General features: G+C 46.2%; 1 protein-coding gene across 1 annotated transcript in view; it reads left to right on the top strand.

Annotated features, from left to right (window-relative positions):
* Positions 1-18865, top strand: part of LOC137312708 (sideroflexin-5-like) — a 187535-nt gene that overhangs the window by 67089 nt on the left and 101581 nt on the right. The window contains exons 6-9 of the mRNA XM_067979205.1: positions 2413-2438; positions 3405-3458; positions 9161-9217; positions 10832-10897. Coding sequence (XP_067835306.1) covers positions 2413-2438; positions 3405-3458; positions 9161-9217; positions 10832-10897 — 203 coding nt within the window. The remainder of the gene's footprint in view (positions 1-2412; positions 2439-3404; positions 3459-9160; positions 9218-10831; positions 10898-18865) is intronic.

Raw genomic sequence — 18865 nt, 5'->3', positions numbered from 1 at the left:
ATACATCACCCAGCTTAGAGTCATGGTGGTAAATTTTAATCCGGAGCTGGGAAGAGGGCGGGGAGGGTGGAGAATTCCTGACTGGAAACCCGGAAGTACGGGTGTCCCGGACATCCTTACGATTTTGATGTAAGGACGTCTTTTAACTTTTTGTTGTCAGTTTCCCGTCCAACAGGCCTTCCAAATTGACAGGCTGGCCGCCAGTCGGACGGGAGAAGAGCCAGGAATCAGATTACTGTCAAAGTCAAGGAGGGTTACCCATCTCTATAGTGCAAGGCTGGGAGGACTAAGGGAGGTTTACTCTGGGTTATGGTCTGGCAGGCCTTACGGTGCGGATATCTATGCTTTGTTCTCACAATGCCTGAGTAAATGTTGTCCAATGGGTACTTGGTATAAACTGGCACCCTGGTTGCCTTTAGCGTGGCCTAAATTTTAACCCCAAGAACGGGTAGGTTGGGGTTAGGTGTTAAAAAAAACCTAAAACCCGCCCCAAACTTGCTTCTAACCCGCCCACTTCCAGTTTTAGCGGAGGTGGGTCGAGGGGCAGGCGACCAACCCGCTCTCAGGAGGCGGGTCGGTCAATGAAAGCTTTTAAGGAGGCTGCAGGCCCCCATTTTGACAGGTTTTTAATTTTTAATGCCTGGGGGCCGGGATTCCTGGGTCTTCTGCTTCGCACCACGTGAGAGGAAGCGAGAAGGCCCGAAACAGCAGGAAAGTGCCTTTATCGCACTGCTTGTGGGCTCAGAGGAGCTGGAATGCTTCCCTCAGGCCCACCAAGCCTACCGGCAGCGATCCCACAGACGCAATCGACCGCCCCCGCCCCACCCCCCCCACGATCTCCGACCTCCTCCCACAGTCTACGACTCCCCCTTCCCACCTGCTCATGGGATTAAAATTCAGGCCATGGTACCTCTTGGGACAGTACTGCTAAAGGCAACCAGGGTGCCAGTTTATACCAAGAACCCATTGGTCAACATTCACTCAGGCATTGTGAAAACAAAGCATAGATATCCGCACCCTAAGACCTGCCAGGGCATAACCCAGAGTGAACCTCCCTTTGTTCTCCCAGCCTTGCACTATGGAAATGGGTAACGCTCCTTGACTTTGACAGGTATGACCTGCCCCATTTTACTGGTGTGTCCTTGCTCAGACATGCACAGACCCCCTCAGGGGAGGGGAATTTTGGGAAGTAGTGGTGAATTTGGCCTCCTTCTCCGGACGTCGTACTGCACAGCCAATTCAACCCACTGAGCAAGGCCGTCCATGAGTTAGCGGAATCTATGAAAGGCCTGCTCCGGCCCATCGGTCCCGTCTACTACCTCACAGCCAACAGAGACCCACTTTAGGACATCCCCATCTATCTCCGTTAAAGCACAGCCTCTTCATGATAATTAGAGTAGGTTGGACCTGGGTTCCTAATGCACACAGTGGGATATTTCAGTACAAAAGTATTTTGGAGCTCATGACATTTACTTAGTAGAAAGAACAATGAACATGGTGGTGTGTTTACCTGAAGCAGTATTGTGTGGAGCCTAGAAATTACTGTTCATGATATTAGAAGATCAACACTTAACGTGTTTGCATGACGTTCCTGGAACTGCTAATTTAATTCAGGCTATGTTCATTTTTAAATGAACGTGGATGGATGTCAGGTGTGGTCAGGACTGGGCTTTGCTGATGCCTGTCCGTGGTGGAACATCGCCTGTTGACATTCAATGACCACTCTCTCACACGCAAAATGGTCAGCCAGATGAGCTACAACGCCTTTGGAACTGTGTCGCGGGAAGAGGTCGAGATAGAAGAGAAACTAGATCCGGGCTTGAACAAGGGGAAACCTGGAGTAGGTTTGGCTTGGTGGCTTCTTGTCTCCATTACTAACCATCTCCTTAAACCCCTCTCCCCTGCCTCTCCACCTCCAACAAGTGCGAGGTGCTCATCGATTTCTTTGTCACTAAGATTGAGACCATCAGTTCCAGATTCGCTGCTACTTCCCCAAACTCCTCTCCCCTCCTGGAGAGCGAGGTGAGAAAATGAACAAAAGCAACAAATCAAAATCCTGGGTGTAAAAGTTGAGGGTCCGGTAACTTTAGAAAGCAACGTTACTTTGCCGCTCAGGTGATCCTGCAGCCCTGACTGTCTGCTAGTCAGAGCAGTGCCTGTCATCCTCTGTATGAGGGGGGGAAGGAGAAATAAAACCCTGGCGGGAGAAACACAGCACCTGTCGGCAGGTTACAGACTGACAATGTCAAGGAGTTTGGCGTTCAGATGATCCCACACTCCTGGTTTAAGTCAGAAGCCTGGAGTTGAGAATCCGCACGGTGTGGAAGAATCTAAAAGGGGGAAAAGCAAGGACAAGTCATGGAACTGTTAATAAAAAAATGTTTTATATGCCTGACCGTCTCTTTCTTGCAGGTTATATTCCTTTTGGGACCCCAATTGTGAGTAAATATAAACTCGTATCATTCTTGATTAAATTGCTTGACCTAATTACCAAGCCAATGAGATCCCTCCCCTAACCTTTGCCTGCAGAACATGTGTCATCCTCCTCCAATGCCTCCTCCATTATCTAGGTGAGTGGGACTGCCCACGCCTGGTTCCATTCTTCCTATCCAGTCATCACCAGAACATCTCCAGCAGTGGCTTCTCTTCCCACCCCCGCACTGTTACATTTGGGGTACCTCAAGGATCTTTCCTTGGCCCCCTGCTCTTCCTCATTTACATGCTGCCTCTTGGCGACATCATCTGAAGACTTTGGGTCAGGTTCCATATGTGTGCTGACAACACCCCAACTCTACCTCACCACCATCTCTCTCGATCCTTCCACTGCCTTTGTGTTGTCAGACTGCTTGGATCAGCTGCAATTTCCACCAGGTAAACATTGGGAAGACTGAAGCCAACATCTTCGTCTCCTGTCACAAACTCTGTACCCTTTACATCAATTCCATCCCCCTTTGTGGCCACTGTCTCAGGTTGAACCAGACTTTTTGCAACCTTGGTATCCTATTCGATCTTGAGCTGAGCTTCCGACCCAATATGCCTTCCATCACAAAGACCGCCTACTTTCCACATCTGTAATATCTTCCACCTCTGCCCCTGCCTCAGCACATCTGCTACTGAAACTCTCAATCAGGCCTTTGTCACCTTCGGACTTCTGGCCGGCCTCCCATCCTCTTTGCTCTGTAAACTTCAGCTCATCCAAAATTCTGCTGCCTCTACCCTATCCCGCACCAAGTCCTGCTCACCCATCACCCCTATCCTTGCTAACCTACATTAGCTCTCATCCAATGCATCCAATTTAAAATTCTCATGTGTTGCATTGTTTTCTATGGACTGTGTCTGACGTTTATTTTTTGAACAAGTTGGAGTGCAGTTCTCAGTCTAATCAGTGCCTATGCTCTCTGTAGGTGGTTGGCCTTCTCCTCCCCCAGCAGACGTTGGCAACTACTGTTTTTTGGCAGGTAAGTCTTGGCACTATGATACAGCCTGAAGTAACCAATGTGTAGAGCATGCTTTTCAGAGGGGCAAAAGAACCAGCTTGTCGCCAATCTTTCTCTCATCTTTGAGCTTCCAACCACTCTGCTACAACCTTTCTGGACTCTCACTCTCTCTCACTCTCTCTCACACTCTCTCTCTCGCGCTCTCTCTCTCTCTCTCTCTCTCTCTCGCTCTCTCTCTCTCTCGCTCTCTCTCTTTTTCTGATGCTACTATGATCAATACTCCTCGAACCATTTCTCCCGTTCCTCCCACATACCCAATGCTATGCACTCCCCCTGATATCCTAACTGTGCCAAAATTAAGATTCACTGCACTATTTCCTACTTTGGGTTGTTTAACCTATGGGCCACGAGCCCATTTGTACTAATACTTCTTGCTCACCTGTTTGTCCTGTTTGAATTTAGTGGGCCTGGAGGTTCGAAAATAACTGTTTGTAGCTCTGCAGCCTCATTGGTGGATAAATCCTAAATCAGAACGCCAAGATCTGTCAGTATCAGCATCGCGAGGAATCTGTAAACTAACGGGAACGGGGATTGGCATTTATATGTGATTCCTGAGAATCTTAAGTGGCCCACAAAGACAAATAGGAACAGGACGAGGCCATTCAGCCCCTTGAGTCTGTTCCACCATTCAATTAGATCATGGCTGATCTGTACCTTAACTCCATCCGCCCACCTGGGTTCCATAACTCTTAATACTCTTACCTGACATGGACACTCCTGACCAGCTCTTCACTCAATCTTTCTCAGGACTTCAAGGCTGTGGAACTCCTCATCAGCCTTCCCAACCACCTGCAATGTCTTGTCTTCTATAAACCCACTCAACAATAGAATCATTGATTCATAGAATGATACAGCACAGAAGGAGGCCATTCGGCCCATCGTGCATGTGCCGGCTCATTGGAAAGAGCTATCCAATTAGTCCCACTCCCCCTGCTCTTTGCCCATAGCCCTGTAATTTTCTCCCTTCAAGTATTTATCCGATTCCCTTTTGAAAGTTACTATTGAATCTGCATCCACCGCCCTTTCAGGCAGCGCATTCCAGATCATTACAACTCGCTGCATTATTTTTTTTTTCCCTCATGTCACCGCTGGTTCTTTTGCCAATTACCTTAAATCTGTGTCCACTGTTTACTGACCCTCCTGCCAGTGGGAACAGAAAAGAAAAAAAAAGTACAGATCTGAAATTTAAAAATAAAACACCAAATGGTGGAAAAACGCAGCAGATCTGAAAAACGGATAAAGTAGGTCAATGTAGGTACCTCGTCTTCACACCCATTCCTATGTGTTGAGCCTTGACCCTTCACCTGGGTTCCTCAAAAAATAAAACTAGACATGCTACCTGTTGAGTGTTGCTGGATGTCTTTAATGCGTTTTAAAAGAAAAATTGCAAAAAGTGACATCAGTGACATCTACTGGTAAACAACGATCACTGAAGGAGCCAAAAGTTATTTTGTGTTCGGTTGTAAAATTGTTGATTTTTTTTTTACCTTCGTGTTACCTTTGCATTTTATCTGTAGTACCTTTTTTCTTCGAGGGCATGATTTTGTCCCGTGCTGTCTGGAACAGCATGAGGGGAAGAAGAAGACGGAGGGAAAGAGCCTGGTTTTGCTTGGCACCTCCTCATGGTGGTCCAACTGAAATGAATTTGAGTTTTGGCTGGGACCCCACATCTGACCACACCAACCTTCAGACCATAACATCTTATCCCCTCTCCTTTGCCATTATATAGGTCACTGAATGTACTAAAAAGGGTAAAAATTACATATGTACTGTACAGAAGTCAGTACTGTCAGTAGGCTTGTTGAACGTACTTTGCCAATACTTGCGATCTCAAAGGGCGTTGCAAAACAGAGTCCAACAGGAGTCTCGAATCAGCACTGTAAGGGAGCCGAAAGAGTCCTGACTCTTTCAGATTTGCTTCGGCACTACATCGAGATTCTCATTCGGACACTATCCAATTCCCTCTGAGATCGCTGGTGTTTTCAAAGCTGTTAATGTATTGCTACCAGGTAAGCTGTGTAAAAAAAATTCATTCATTCATTCATTCTTGGCATCGCTGTTAAGGCCAGTATTTATCGCCCGTCCTTAGTTGTCCTTGAGAAGGTGGTGGTGGGCCGCTTTCTTGAACCACTGCAGTCTGTGTGTGAAGGTACTCCCACAACAATGTTAAGTAGAGAGTTGAAGGATTTTGACCCGGTGACGATGAAGAAACAGCCGATGTATGTCCAAGTCGGGATGGTGTGTAACTTAAAGGGGAACTTGGAGGTGATGGTGCTCCCACGTACCTTGTCCTAGGTGGTGGACAATTGTAAACAATTTTACAACACCAAGTTATAGTCCAGCAATTTTATTTTAAATTCACAAGCTTTCGGAGGCTTCCTCCTTCGTCAGGTGAACGATGTGAAAATGAAATCCTCGAAATGAAATCGCATTTATAATTCACAGAACAATGCTTGGTGAGTACAGACAGTTTTTTCAACTGCCCGTTGCCAAGGCAATCAGTGTGCAGACAGACAGGTGTTACCTGCCAGGTCTCACAGAATATACACTAGGTGGTGGAGATCGCGGGTTTGGGCAGTGCTGCCGATGAAGCCTTGGCAAGTTGCTACAGTGCATCCTGTGGATGGTACACGCTGCAGCCACGGTGGAGGGAGTGGATGATTAATCCAATATACTTTAATGCGTTTAATGTTTCTTGTGTGACTCTCTTAACCCATCACCTCAAATTGCACCCCACAATCAGTGACAGACCTGTAAGCACTTGGATTTGACTCCAGTTTTACACTGGGATGGGCCGTGATGATCTTTCTGCTCCTGTGCATTTCTATTTCCTGTATACAAGTTTTGAAAATACTCCCTCTAGACAAAACCCAGGTTTGGAAAAATTGATTGTAGTGGACGCTGGTTGGTTTGCATAGTTCAGGTCCAGTGTTACGATTTACTGCAATTAGAGTATAGAAGATTAAGGGTTGATCTATTTGAGGTATTTAAGATGATTAAAAGAGTTGATGATATGGTAGATAGAGAGAAACTATTTCCTCTGGTGGGGGGAGTTCTGAACAAGGGGGCATAACCTTAAAATTAGAGCTAGGCCGTTCAGGGAGGAACGTCAGGAAGCACTTCTTCACACAAAGAGTAATGGAAATCTGGAAAACTCTCCCCCAAAAAGCTGTTGAGACTGGGAGTCAATTGAAAATTTCAAAACTGAGATTGATAGATTTTTGTTAGGCAAGGGTATTTTTTACTTTTTATTCATTCATGGGATGTGGACTTTGCTGGCAAGGCCTGCATTTATTGCCCATCCCTAATTGCCCTTGAGAAGGTGGTGGTGAGCCACCTTCTTGAACCGCTGCAGTCCGTGTGGTGAAGGGTTACAGAATCAGGGCGGGTAAATGGAATTAAGATACAGATCAGTCATGATCTAACTGAATCGAGGGGCTGAATGGCCCTCTCCTGTTCCTATGTTGCTATTTTGGAAGCAGAAACGTAAGTAGGTAAACAGGGATCGGTACTTGGGCCTCAACTATTTCCAATCTATATCAATGACTTGGATGAAGGGACTGAATGTATGGTTGCTAAATTTGCTGATGACACAAAGGTAAGTAGGAAATTAAGTTGTGAAGAGGACATAAGGAGTCTGCAAAGGGATATAGATAGGTTAAGTGAGTGGGCAAAAATTTGGCAGATGGAGTATAATGTGGGAAAATGTGAACTTGTCCACTTTGGCAGGAGGAATAGAAAAGCAGTATATTATTTAAATGGAGAGAGATTGCAGAACTCTGAGGTACAGAGGGATCTGGGTGTCTTAGTGCATGAATCACAAAAAGTTAGTATGCAGGTACAGCAAGTGATTAGGAAGGCAAATGGAATGTTGTCATTCATTGCAAGGGGAATGGATTATAAAAGTAGAGGTGTTTTGCTACAGTTGTACAGGGCATTGGTGAGACCACATCTAGAATACTGTGTGCAGTTTTGGTCTCCTTATTTAAGAAAGGACATAATTGCTTTGGAGGCGGTTCAGAGAAGGTTCACTCGACTGATTCCTGGGATGAGGGGGTTAACTTATGAGGAAAGGTTGGACAAGTTGGGCCTGTATACACTGGAGTTTAGAAGAATGAGAGGTGATCTTACTGAAACATAGAAGATCCTGAGGGGACTAGAAGGGGTAGATGCTGAGGGGATGTTTCCCCTTGTGGGAGAGACTAAAACTAGAGGCCACAGTTTAAAAATAAGGGGTCTCCCATTTAAGACAGAGATGAGGAGAAATTTTTTCTCTGAGGGTCGTGAGTCTGTTGAATTCCCTTCCCCAGAGAGCGGTGGAGGTAGGGTCATTGAATATTTTTAAGGCTGAGTTAGATAGATTCCTGATTAACAAGGGAGTCAAAGGTTATAGTAGGTAGATGGGAAAGTAGGGTTGAGGTCACAATCAGATCAGCCATGATCTTATCAAATGGCAGAGCAGGCTCGAGGGGCCGAACGGCCTACTCCTACTCTTTGTTCATATGTAAGTCGTATGTATCTGAGAAAAATAAAACGTTTCAGATTTGAGGCAGGAGGAAGATTAGAAAATATCTAAGACTGGCTAAAAGCTGGTAAAACTTGGACAATGAGAGGCCACAGGTGTCCATGGAAGTCTAGTCATTGGCTTTGGGGTGAGGGGGAGTAAACAAAATGAAAGAGTGCAAGGAATGTGGCAGGAATGCTACATTTAATTTACAGGAACTTCCAGTGAGGTGTGCCTTTTGGATTAGTTGGAGAGGCAGGACCTGGACCTGAGTTCAGGGAGAGAACAGGGGTCAGCAATGAAAAGGCAAGGAAAATCTTGGTCCACTGAATATTCATGGGGAAAACCAGATGGAATGCATCCAAGAATACCCAATTAAATGAGATATAGCTGGAAGTTTCCACTTCTTATGGAACTTAGTAACAGATGATTGAAAATACTTGAGATTCCAATGCTCCAATTGAGAAGAGGTCAAAACAATGATAAGACTATTAGCCTGACACCTACAGTAGGAAAAATATTGGAGTCTATTAGAAAGGAAGCAATTAACTAGTGAGGCCAATAAATCCAAACCAACGTGGTTTATGAAATGCAGGTCACGCCTGACTAATTCATTGGAATTCTTTGAGGATGTAACCTAATTGGTGGATGAGGCAGATGCGATCCATGTTCTTTGTCTCTACTTAGGAAAATCATTCCTCCCCCCTCCCCCCAAAGGTGCTGTCTCTTTTTGGGATGCAGTTCCATGGGCGCTGGGAGGCCTCTGGTCCTTCACCAAAATACCCAAATGACCATTCTTCCGAGGTAAACTTGGGCATTCAGAGCTGGCTGGCTTTTCCACCAGGGGGGCAAAACTGCCGAGCCTAATGCTGTTGTCATTTGATGTTTAGGAGGTCACTGGCTAGGAATCAGGCTGTTTTTTTTCCTTCTTTAATCAGATTTACTGAGGCTAGTTGTCACATAGACTAATATGAACAAACTCAGCAGGGATCAGGAATTGAACCTGAAACTTGCTGGTCTGCATGGCTCCGTTTCACCCACTGATCCATTAGGGGAGCTAAGATTGCGTCTTTATCAGTAATGGGCTGCCCTTGGACTCTTGTTCATCTCCTTGATTGAGAATTTGAATACATTGATGATTTGTTTTTCTTCCTTACAGTGGCTGAACCAGAGTCACAACGCCTGTGTGAACTATGCAAACAGAAACGCAACAAAGGTGAGATGGGTTTGAAATGCCATCAGTCGCATTGTTTCCAACACACATCCATGTATGGGAAATATCTTGGTTCCCAAAGTGAAACAGGGTGCTGATTCGTGGCTGTTACTCTGTTGAGTGGAAGAATGCAGCCACTATATACCTGAGAAGTAGCATGATAAGCTTAGAACTTTTTTTTAAACAAAACATCAAGAAACATCAAGGTGGAAGGACATCAAGGAATCATTGTGCTGGACAACACCAAGGTTGGAAAGAGTAAATGAGGTGAGGCAATTGAGGAACTTGTGATTAGGTGACGCCAAGGTTGGATTTTAAAAGTTTGAAGATCGAAGGAGAAAGGCAACATTTTGAGGTCGTGGGAAAGTTAAGTACACGGAGACAGTGAGTTTTGATTTTGGCGGAAGAGTAAAGAGGAAGGCTTATTTCACAGCTTGGAAGAAACAAGAACAGAAAGTTCAAAGGACTGCAGTAATGATAAACGACAGAGAGATAAGGAAAGTTGTGACAGTGACGGAGGAATCACATTTTGGAGAACAATTTTTTTTTCTTGAGCTCTGCCCAGAAGTGTGAGAGAGATCTTGGAAGAATCTCCCAGATATCGAACCGGGCTCAGGCCTTGAGCAGACTTGGGCTTTATTCATTTAAAAGTTAAGGGGAAAAGATTTTATTTGACATAAAAGGGGAATCCAAGCTACTTGGAGGCAATTTTACCAGAGGAGGAGCTGTGAGAGTTCTTTTTGAGATCAGAGAAAGTGGCCAAGGATGTTGGCAGAAGAAGAAGGACTAAGTATGGAGCCTCCTAGGGTAAGGGTTGGGAGCTGTTGATTGAACTTGGGAAATACATGAAGAGACTATGGGGTAGAAATTGAACCTCGTAGCATCCATTTTACCGGCGTAAAACGGGCACAACAAGGCCCAGTTTTAGAGACCAACTGCTGCCGGCTCTGATCAACTGTCAGCACAGACAGGGGATGGAAGCTGGGATCTTGGGGTTGTGTGGCTCAGTACCACACCATGTATTATGTTGGCTGAGTTATCAATGGGGCAGAGTGTCACCCAGGGTTCAGTTGGTAGCATTTACACCTCGGAGTCAGAAGGTTGTGAGACTTGAGCACATAATCCAGGCTGACACTCCAGTGCAGTACTGAGGGAGCGCTGCACTGTCAGAGGAGCTGTCTTTCGGATGAGATGTTAAACCAAGGCCCTGTCTGCCCTCTCAGGTGGACATAAAAGATCCCATGACACTATTTCAAAGAAGAACAGGGAGTTTTCCTGGTGTCCTGGTCAACATTTATCCCTCAACCAACATCACTAAAACAGATCAACTGGTTATTCTTCTCAATGCAATTTGTGGGATCTTACTGTGCACAAACTGGCTGCCATTTTGCCCACAAAACAACAGTGACGACACTTCAAAATTTTTTTTTTACCTAATTGTCTACAAAGCACTTTGGGATATTCTGAGGATGTAAGAGGGGCTATATGAATGCAAGTTCTTTCTTTCCAGGCAGTGTCATTCTATGCACAGTATTTATTATTTTAGTTTAGAGTCAGACGCCATTATTTTAACTTTTAAAAAAATTTTCTTTCTCTTTTTCATCCCAACCTCAACAGCCGACTCCTGTGTCCAAGTTTATCCTGGGTTACTTTGGAGCAGTCACCAGCGCAGTCTCAATAGCAGTGAGTAATCTTGGCATTCTCTGTATACCCATAGTGACCTGTTCAGGCCTCTACAGACATTGAGCACAGCAGTCAACAGGCTGCTTTAGTCTATTTGCAGGTCACACAATGTGACCCTGAAACAAACAGTAACGTTGCAATGATATGAGGGATATTGATAGAGTGGATGGGGAGAAACTGTTTCCACTGGCAGGAGGGTCGGTAACCAGAGGACACAGATTTAAGGTAATTGGTAAAAGAACCAGAGAGGAGATGAGAAGAATTTTTTTTTATGCATTGAGTTGTGACGATCTGGAATGCACTACCTGAAAGGTGGAAGCAGATTTCAATAATAACTTTCAAAAAGGAATTGGATAAATAATTGAAGGGAATAAATTGCAGAGCTATGGGGAAATAACAGGGGAGTAGGACTAATTGGATAGCTCTTTCAAAGAGCTGGCACAGGGATGATGGACCGAATGGCCTCCTTCTATGCCTTATGATTCTATGATAAAGCTATCCAAACAGCAGGAATAGGTTTAGTAATACATTATTAATCCTGAACCAGGGATACATTCTCCTCCTTTCGCCAATTTCAGCAAAGAGGTAGATGTGAGTTTAAAGTGGTGTCACGCACCATTCACTGCACCTTAACGTGTCTGAAACTGCTCACTGAGGTGACAAGAGGTGCTTTAAATTTTTAAAATTGCAGAAGCAGGTGACACATTGCATCAGAGCACTGGCTTAGGGTCTTGTGTGGAATGAGTTTGCACAGTGAGGATGGAGGGAGGAGGAAGACTGTAGAGGGGTATATTTGGAGCTTAGGAGGAACAAGAGAGGAAACTTCAGAGGAGCACTGACTAATATCATATTGATAAAATGGAAACATGTAAAGTTGTGATGGAGAGTGATCAGATGCTGTAGGCAACAAAGGTCACCGATTTTCTTTGACATGTATTCTGACTGAACTTCTACCACTGCTTACATAAACCAAACATTTTGAGCATTAGTCAGAAGTAGGAACATAGGAATAGGAGTAGGCCATTCAACCGTTCGAGCCTGCTCTGCCATTCAATTAGATCATGGCTGATCTGTACCTCAACTCCATTTACCTGCTTTTGCTCCATATCCCTTGAAGCCGTTACCCAACAAAAATCTATCGATCTCAGTCTTGAAAATTTTAATTGACCCCCAGCATCCACAGCCTTTTGGGGGAGAGAGTTACAGATTTCCACTACCCGTTGTGTGAAAAAGTGCTTCCTGATTTCACCCCTGAACGGCTCAGCTGTAATATTCAGGTTGTGCTCCCTTGTTCTGGACTCGCCCACTGGAGGAAATAGTTTCTCATTATCTACTGCTACCAGTGTACTTAATGAGGTATCAAAAAGTCTTGGTGAAAGGTTGCCCTGCTGTGATCGTGCCTCAGAGGGCGTGTCAATCAACCCCTCCTCCCTCCATCCCTCGTGGAGAGTTCCCAGCCTGATATTATCCTGAGCAAGGATAGGAAGGGAAAACAAATTGGCCTTAACTATCTTTGCAGAACCTTTCATTGCACACCTGAAGCTGCAAGTAACCAGAAGAGTGAGTTGAAATAAGTCTAGGTAATCTTGGACTAGAACTACCGCAGCTCCAGGATAAGATCTGGGGAAACCCAAGCCATTGGTATGGGGAGTCACTTATGACTTTATATAATAGTGTCAGCCACAGCTCAGTCGGTAGCACTCTCGCTGCAATTGCATGATTTCAGAGGACATTAAGAGTCAACCACATAGTGTGGGACTGGTGTCACATGTAGGATGGACCGGGTAAGGACAGCAGGTTCCCTTCCCTGAAGGACATTAATGAACCAGTTGGGTTTGTACAACAATCCAGCAACTTTCATCCTGGAAGTGTCAGCTGTGGCTCAGTGGGTAGTACTCTCGCCTCTGAGTCAGAAGGTCATGGATTCAAGTCCCATTCCAGAGACTTGAGCACATAATCCGGGTTGACACTCCCAGTGCAATCCTGAGGGAATGCTGCACTGTTGGAGGTGCCATCTTTCAGGTGAGACATTAAACCGAGGCCCTGTCTGCCCTCTCAGGTGGACGTAAAAGATTCCATGGCACCATTTAGAGTCATAGAGTTATACAGCACGGATAGAGGCCCTTCGGCCCATCGTGTCCGCGCCGGCCATCAGCCCTGTCTACTCTAATCCCATATTCCAGCATTTGGTCCGTAGCCTTGTATGCTATGGCATTTCAAGTGCTCATCCAAATGCTTCTTGAATGTTGTGAGGGTTTCTGCCTCCACAACCCTTTCAGGCAGTGAGTTCCAGACTCCAACCACCCTCTGGGTGAAAAAGTTCTTTCTCAAATCCCCTCTAAACCTCCCGCCTTTTACCTTGAATCTATGTCCCCTTGTTATAGAACCCTCAACGAAGGGAAAAAGCTCCTTAGTATCCATCCTATCTGTGCCCCTCATAATTTTGTACACCTCAATCATGTCCCCCCTCAGCCTCCTCTGCTCCAAGGAAAACAAACCCAATCTTCCCAGTCTCTCTTCATAGCTGAAGCGCTCCAGCCCTGGTAACATCCTGGTGAATCTCCTCTGCACCCTCTCCAAAGCGATCACATCCTTCCTGTAGTGTGGCGACCAGAACTGCACACAGTACTCCAGCTGTGGCCTAACCAGTGTTTAATACAGCTCCATCATAACCTCCTTGCTCTTATATTCTATGCCTCGGCTAATAAAGGCAAGTATCCCATATGCCTTCTTTACCACCTTATCTACCTGTTCCGCCGCCTTCAGGGATCTGTGAACTTGCACACCAAGATCCCTCTGACCCTCTGTCTTGCCTAGGGTCCTCCCATTCATTGTGTATTCCCTTGCCTTGTTCGTCCCTCCAAAGTGCATCACCTCGCACTTTTCCGGGTTAAATTCCATTTGCCACTGTTCCGCCCATCTGACCAACCCATCTATATCGTCCTGCAGACTGAGGCTATCCTCCTCGCTATTTACCACCCTACCAATTTTTGTATCATCAGCGAACTTACTGATCATACCTTTTACATTCATATCCAAGTCATTAATGTAGACCACAAACAGCAAGGGACCCAGCACCGATCCCTGTGGTACCCCACTGGCCACAGGCTTCCAGTCACAAAAACAACCTTCGACCATCACCCTCTGCCTTCTGCCACTAATTGTAAACAATTTTACAACACCAAGTTATAGTCCAGCCATTTTATTTTAAATTCACAAGCTTTCGGAGACTTCCTCCTTCCTCAGGTAAATGTTTCAGGACCTCCTTGAAGCCTACGCATTTATACATATAGAACAATACATGGTGTTTACAGAATGCCCCTGCAACTGCCCGTTGCCAAGGCAATCACCGTGTTCAGACAGAGAGGTGTCACCTGCAGAACCCCCGAATACACATTCAACAAAAAAACAAACAGGGAAAAAAAAACAGAGAAAAAAAACAGAGAGAGGCAGAAACATCCGGAAGGCAGAGAGAGCCAGCAAATGACCCATTATATTAAAAACAGATAACATTTGTTCGCTGGTGGGGTAACGTGTAGCGTGACATGAACCCAAGATCCCGGTTGAGGCCGTCCTCATGGGTGCGGAACTTGGCTATCAATTTCTGCTCGACGATTTTGCGTTGTCGTGTGTCTCGAAGGCCGCCTTGGAGTACGCTTACCCGAAGGTCGGTGGATGAATGTCCATGACTGCTGAAGTGTTCCCCGACTGGGAGGGAACCCTCCTGTTTGGCGATTGTTGCGCGGTGTCCGTTCATCCGTTGTCGCAGCGTCTGCATGGTCTCGCCAATGTACCATGCTCTGGGGCATCCTTTCCTGCAACGTATGAGGTAGACAACGTTGGCCGAGTCACAGGAGTATGAACCATGCACCTGGTGGGTGGTGTCCTCTCGTGTGATGGTGGTATCTGTGTCGATGATCTGGCATGTCTTGCAGAGGTTACCGTGGCAGGGTTGTGTGGCGTCGTGGACGCTGTTCTCTTGAAAGCTGGGTAATTTGCTGCGAACGATGGTCTGTTTGAGGTTGGGTGGCTGTTTAAAGGCGAGTAGTGGAGGTGTGGGGATGGCAGACAGAGGGATCCGCGGTACAGCAACCGAAGAGGAAAGAGTCAAACTGGACTCCTCCGGAGGGTCGCTGCCCTCAGCTGGACATGTATGCTCAAGCTGTCAGGAAATGCGTCAATGCCAGATTCATCAGCCGCACTCAGAAGACAGTCCAGAATGTCACCCGAGCACAACGCAACGCCATCAACGCTCTCAAGACCAACCGCAACATCGTCATCAAACCAGCGGACAAAGGAGGAGCCATAGTCATACAGAACAGAACAGACTATTGCAAAGAAGCATACCGACAACTGGACAACCAGGAACACTACAGACGGTTACCCGCAGATCCGACCAAAGAACACACCCACCAGCTCAACAAACTGATCAAGACCTTCGATCCAGACCTTCAAAGCATCCTACGCAATCTCATCCCACGTAATCCCCGCGTGGGAGACTTCTACTGCCTCCCAAAGATACACAAAGCCAACACACCCGGACGTCCCATCGTATCAGGCAACGGAACCCTGTGTGAGAACCTCTCTGGATACATCGAGGGCATCCTGAAACCCATCGTACAGGGAACCCCCAGCTTCTGTCGCGACACTACAGACTTCCTACAAAAACTCAGTACCCACGGACCAGTTGAACCAGGAACACTTCTCACCACGATGGACGTCTCGGCACTATACACCAGTATCCCCCACGATGACGGCATCGCTGCGACAGCATCAATACTCAACACCAACAACAGCCAATCTCCGGAAGCCATCCTACAACTCATCCGCTTCATCCTGGATCACAATGTCTTCACCTTTGATAACCAGTTCTTTACCCAAACACACGGAACAGCCATGGGGACCAAATTCGCACCCCAATACGCCAACATTTTCATGCACAAGTTCGAGCAGGACTTCTTCACTGCACAAGACCTCCAACCAACACTATACACCAGATACATCGACGACATTTTCTTTCTATGGACCCACGGCAAGGAATCACTAAAGGGACTACACGATAACATCAACAAGTTCCATCCCACCATCAAGCTCACCATGGACTACTCCTCAGAATCAGTTTCTTTCTTGGACACACGAATCTCCATCAAAGACGGGCACCTCAGCACCTCACTCTACCGCAAGCCCACGGACAACCTCACGATGCTCCACTTTTCCAGCTTCCACCCTAACCACATCAAAGAGGCCATCCCCTATGGACAGGCCCTGCGAATACACAGGGTCTGCTCAGACGAGGAGGAACGCGATGGACACCTACAGACGCTGAAAGACGCCCTAGTAAGAACGGGATATGACGCTCGACTCATCGATCGACAGTTCCGACGGGCCACAGCAAAAAATCGCATAGACCTCCTCAGGAGACTAACACGGGACGCAACCAACAGAGTACCCTTTGTCGTCCAGTACTTCCCCGGAGCGGAGAAACTACGCCATGTTCTCCGCAGCCTTCAACATGTCATCAATGAGGACAAACACCTCGCTATGGCCATCCCCACACCTCCACTACTCGCCTTTAAACAGCCACCCAACCTCAAACAGACCATCGTTCGCAGCAAATTACCCAGCTTTCAAGAGAACAGCGTCCACGATGCCACACAACCCTGCCACGGTAACCTCTGCAAGACATGCCAGATCATCGACACAGATACCACCATCACACGAGAGGACACCACCCACCAGGTGCATGGTTCATACTCCTGTGACTCGGCCAACGTTGTCTACCTTATACGTTGCAGGAAAGGATGCCCCAGAGCATGGTACATTGGCGAGACCATGCAGACGCTGCGACAACGGATGAACGGACACCGCGCAACAATCGCCCAACAGGAGGGTTCCCTCCCAGTCGGGGAACACTTCAGCAGTCATGGACATTCATCCACCGACCTTCGGGTAAGCGTACTCCAAGGCGGCCTTCGAGACACACGACAACGCAAAATCGTCGAGCAGAAATTGATAGCCAAGTTCCGCACCCATGAGGACGGCCTCAACCGGGATCTTGGGTTCATGTCACGCTACACGTTACCCCACCAGCGAACAAATGTTATCTGTTTTTAATATAATGGGTCATTTGCTGGCTCTCTCTGCCTTCCGGATGTTTCTGCCTCTCTCTGTTTTTTTTCTCTGTTTTTTTTTCCCTGTTTGTTTTTTTGTTGAATGTGTATTCGGGGGTTCTGCAGGTGACACCTCTCTGTCTGAACACGGTGATTGCCTTGGCAACGGGCAGTTGCAGGGGCATTCTGTAAACACCATGTATTGTTCTATATGTATAAATGCGTAGGCTTCAAGGAGGTCCTGAAACATTTACCTGAGGAAGGAGGAAGTCTCCGAAAGCTTGTGAATTTAAAATAAAATTGCTGGACTATAACTTGGTGTTGTAAAATTGTTTACAATTGTCAACCCCAGTCCATCACCGGCATCTCCACATCATTTCTGCCACTAAGCCAGTTTTGTATCCAAAGTGCCAAGGCACCCTGGATTCCATGGGCTCGTACCTTCTTGACCAGTCTCCTGTGGGGGACTTTATCGAAGGCCTTACTGAAATCCATGTATACCACATCCACTGCGTTACCCTCATCCACACGCCTAGTCACCCCCTCAAAAAATTCAATCAAATTAGTCAGACATGATCTTCCCTTGACAAAGCCATGTTGACTATCCCTGATTAATCCTTGCTTCTCCAAGTGGAGACTAATTTTGTCCTTCAGAATTTTTTCCAATAATTTTCCTACCACTGATGTTAGGCTCACTGGCCTGTAGTTCCCTGGTTTTTCCCTACTCCCCTTCTTTGAAGAAGAGCAGTGGAGTTCTCCGGGTGCCCTGGCCAACATTTATCCTATCTTAAAAAAAACAGATGATCTGGTCATTTATTTTGTTGCTGTTTCTGGGAGCTTACTGTGCGTAAATTGTCTACCGTCTTTCCTGTATTGTAACAGTGAATACACTTTAAAAAAAAAGTACTTCATTGGCTGTAAAGCGCTTTGGGACGCCCTGAGATCATGAAAGGCGCTATATAAATGCAAGTCTTTCTTTCTTTTAATTAACCTCACAACAAGCCTAATTCCTTTGGTAAAGGCAGTGCAGAATCGAGCCACATAAACCAGAAGGGCCCAGGTTTATTTCCAGTATATGCTGAGTTACTTTGCCTTAGCTACAATTAACTTCAACCACCTTCCCCTCCAAGGTAAGGGATAGGAATATCAGCAAGGGTTCTTGATCCTAATCACTATCCAGTGACCCCCCCCCCTGCTAGAAAGTGCACTTGTGGACATTGGGTGAAGACAACATCGTCGTGTGAAGTCCTTCAAGGTTGAATGGACTGCTGACGGTCACTGTTCAGGATCAGACATGAAGAATGGCCATTGGGTGAGGTTCCGGAATGGTGGCTAGCACCTGTGGAACCGTATCCCAACTTCAGAAGAGGAGGGAATAACATTTTTTTTTAAAGTGTCAAATAAAATCGGAAAATGTTGTAAAACACTCAGCAGCATCTGCGGAGAGAGAAACAGAGTGAATGGCGGTAATTTTAACCTACCCACCCGTCGGGAAACTGACGGGACCAGGTGCAATGCTGGTTTTACACCCCACCTGATTTTACTCGCTGTTGAATTTAATATTGGGCAGGGTGTAAAATCGCGTTCCACCTGAGCCCATGGGTTTCCCACTTGGCGAGTTAGGTTAAAATTTCCTCCAGTGTTTCAGATGCTGCCTGACCTCCTGAGTATTTTCCAGCTTTTTCTGTTTTTATCTCAGATTTTTAGCATCCGCAGTATTTTGCTTTCGATTAACAAAAAAAGTGACCAGTTCAGCTGCTTAACTGCCAAGATGATGATGTATTAAATTACAACCAAGTTGGCATTCTTGCTTAAACAATTGTAAATAATACTACCTCACTACATTCTGTAATGAACT

Source organism: Heptranchias perlo, chromosome 1, assembly GCF_035084215.1.
Source record: "Heptranchias perlo isolate sHepPer1 chromosome 1, sHepPer1.hap1, whole genome shotgun sequence".
Lineage (NCBI taxonomy): Eukaryota > Metazoa > Chordata > Chondrichthyes > Hexanchiformes > Hexanchidae > Heptranchias > Heptranchias perlo.
This window is presented reverse-complemented; position numbering and strand designations above follow the sequence as displayed.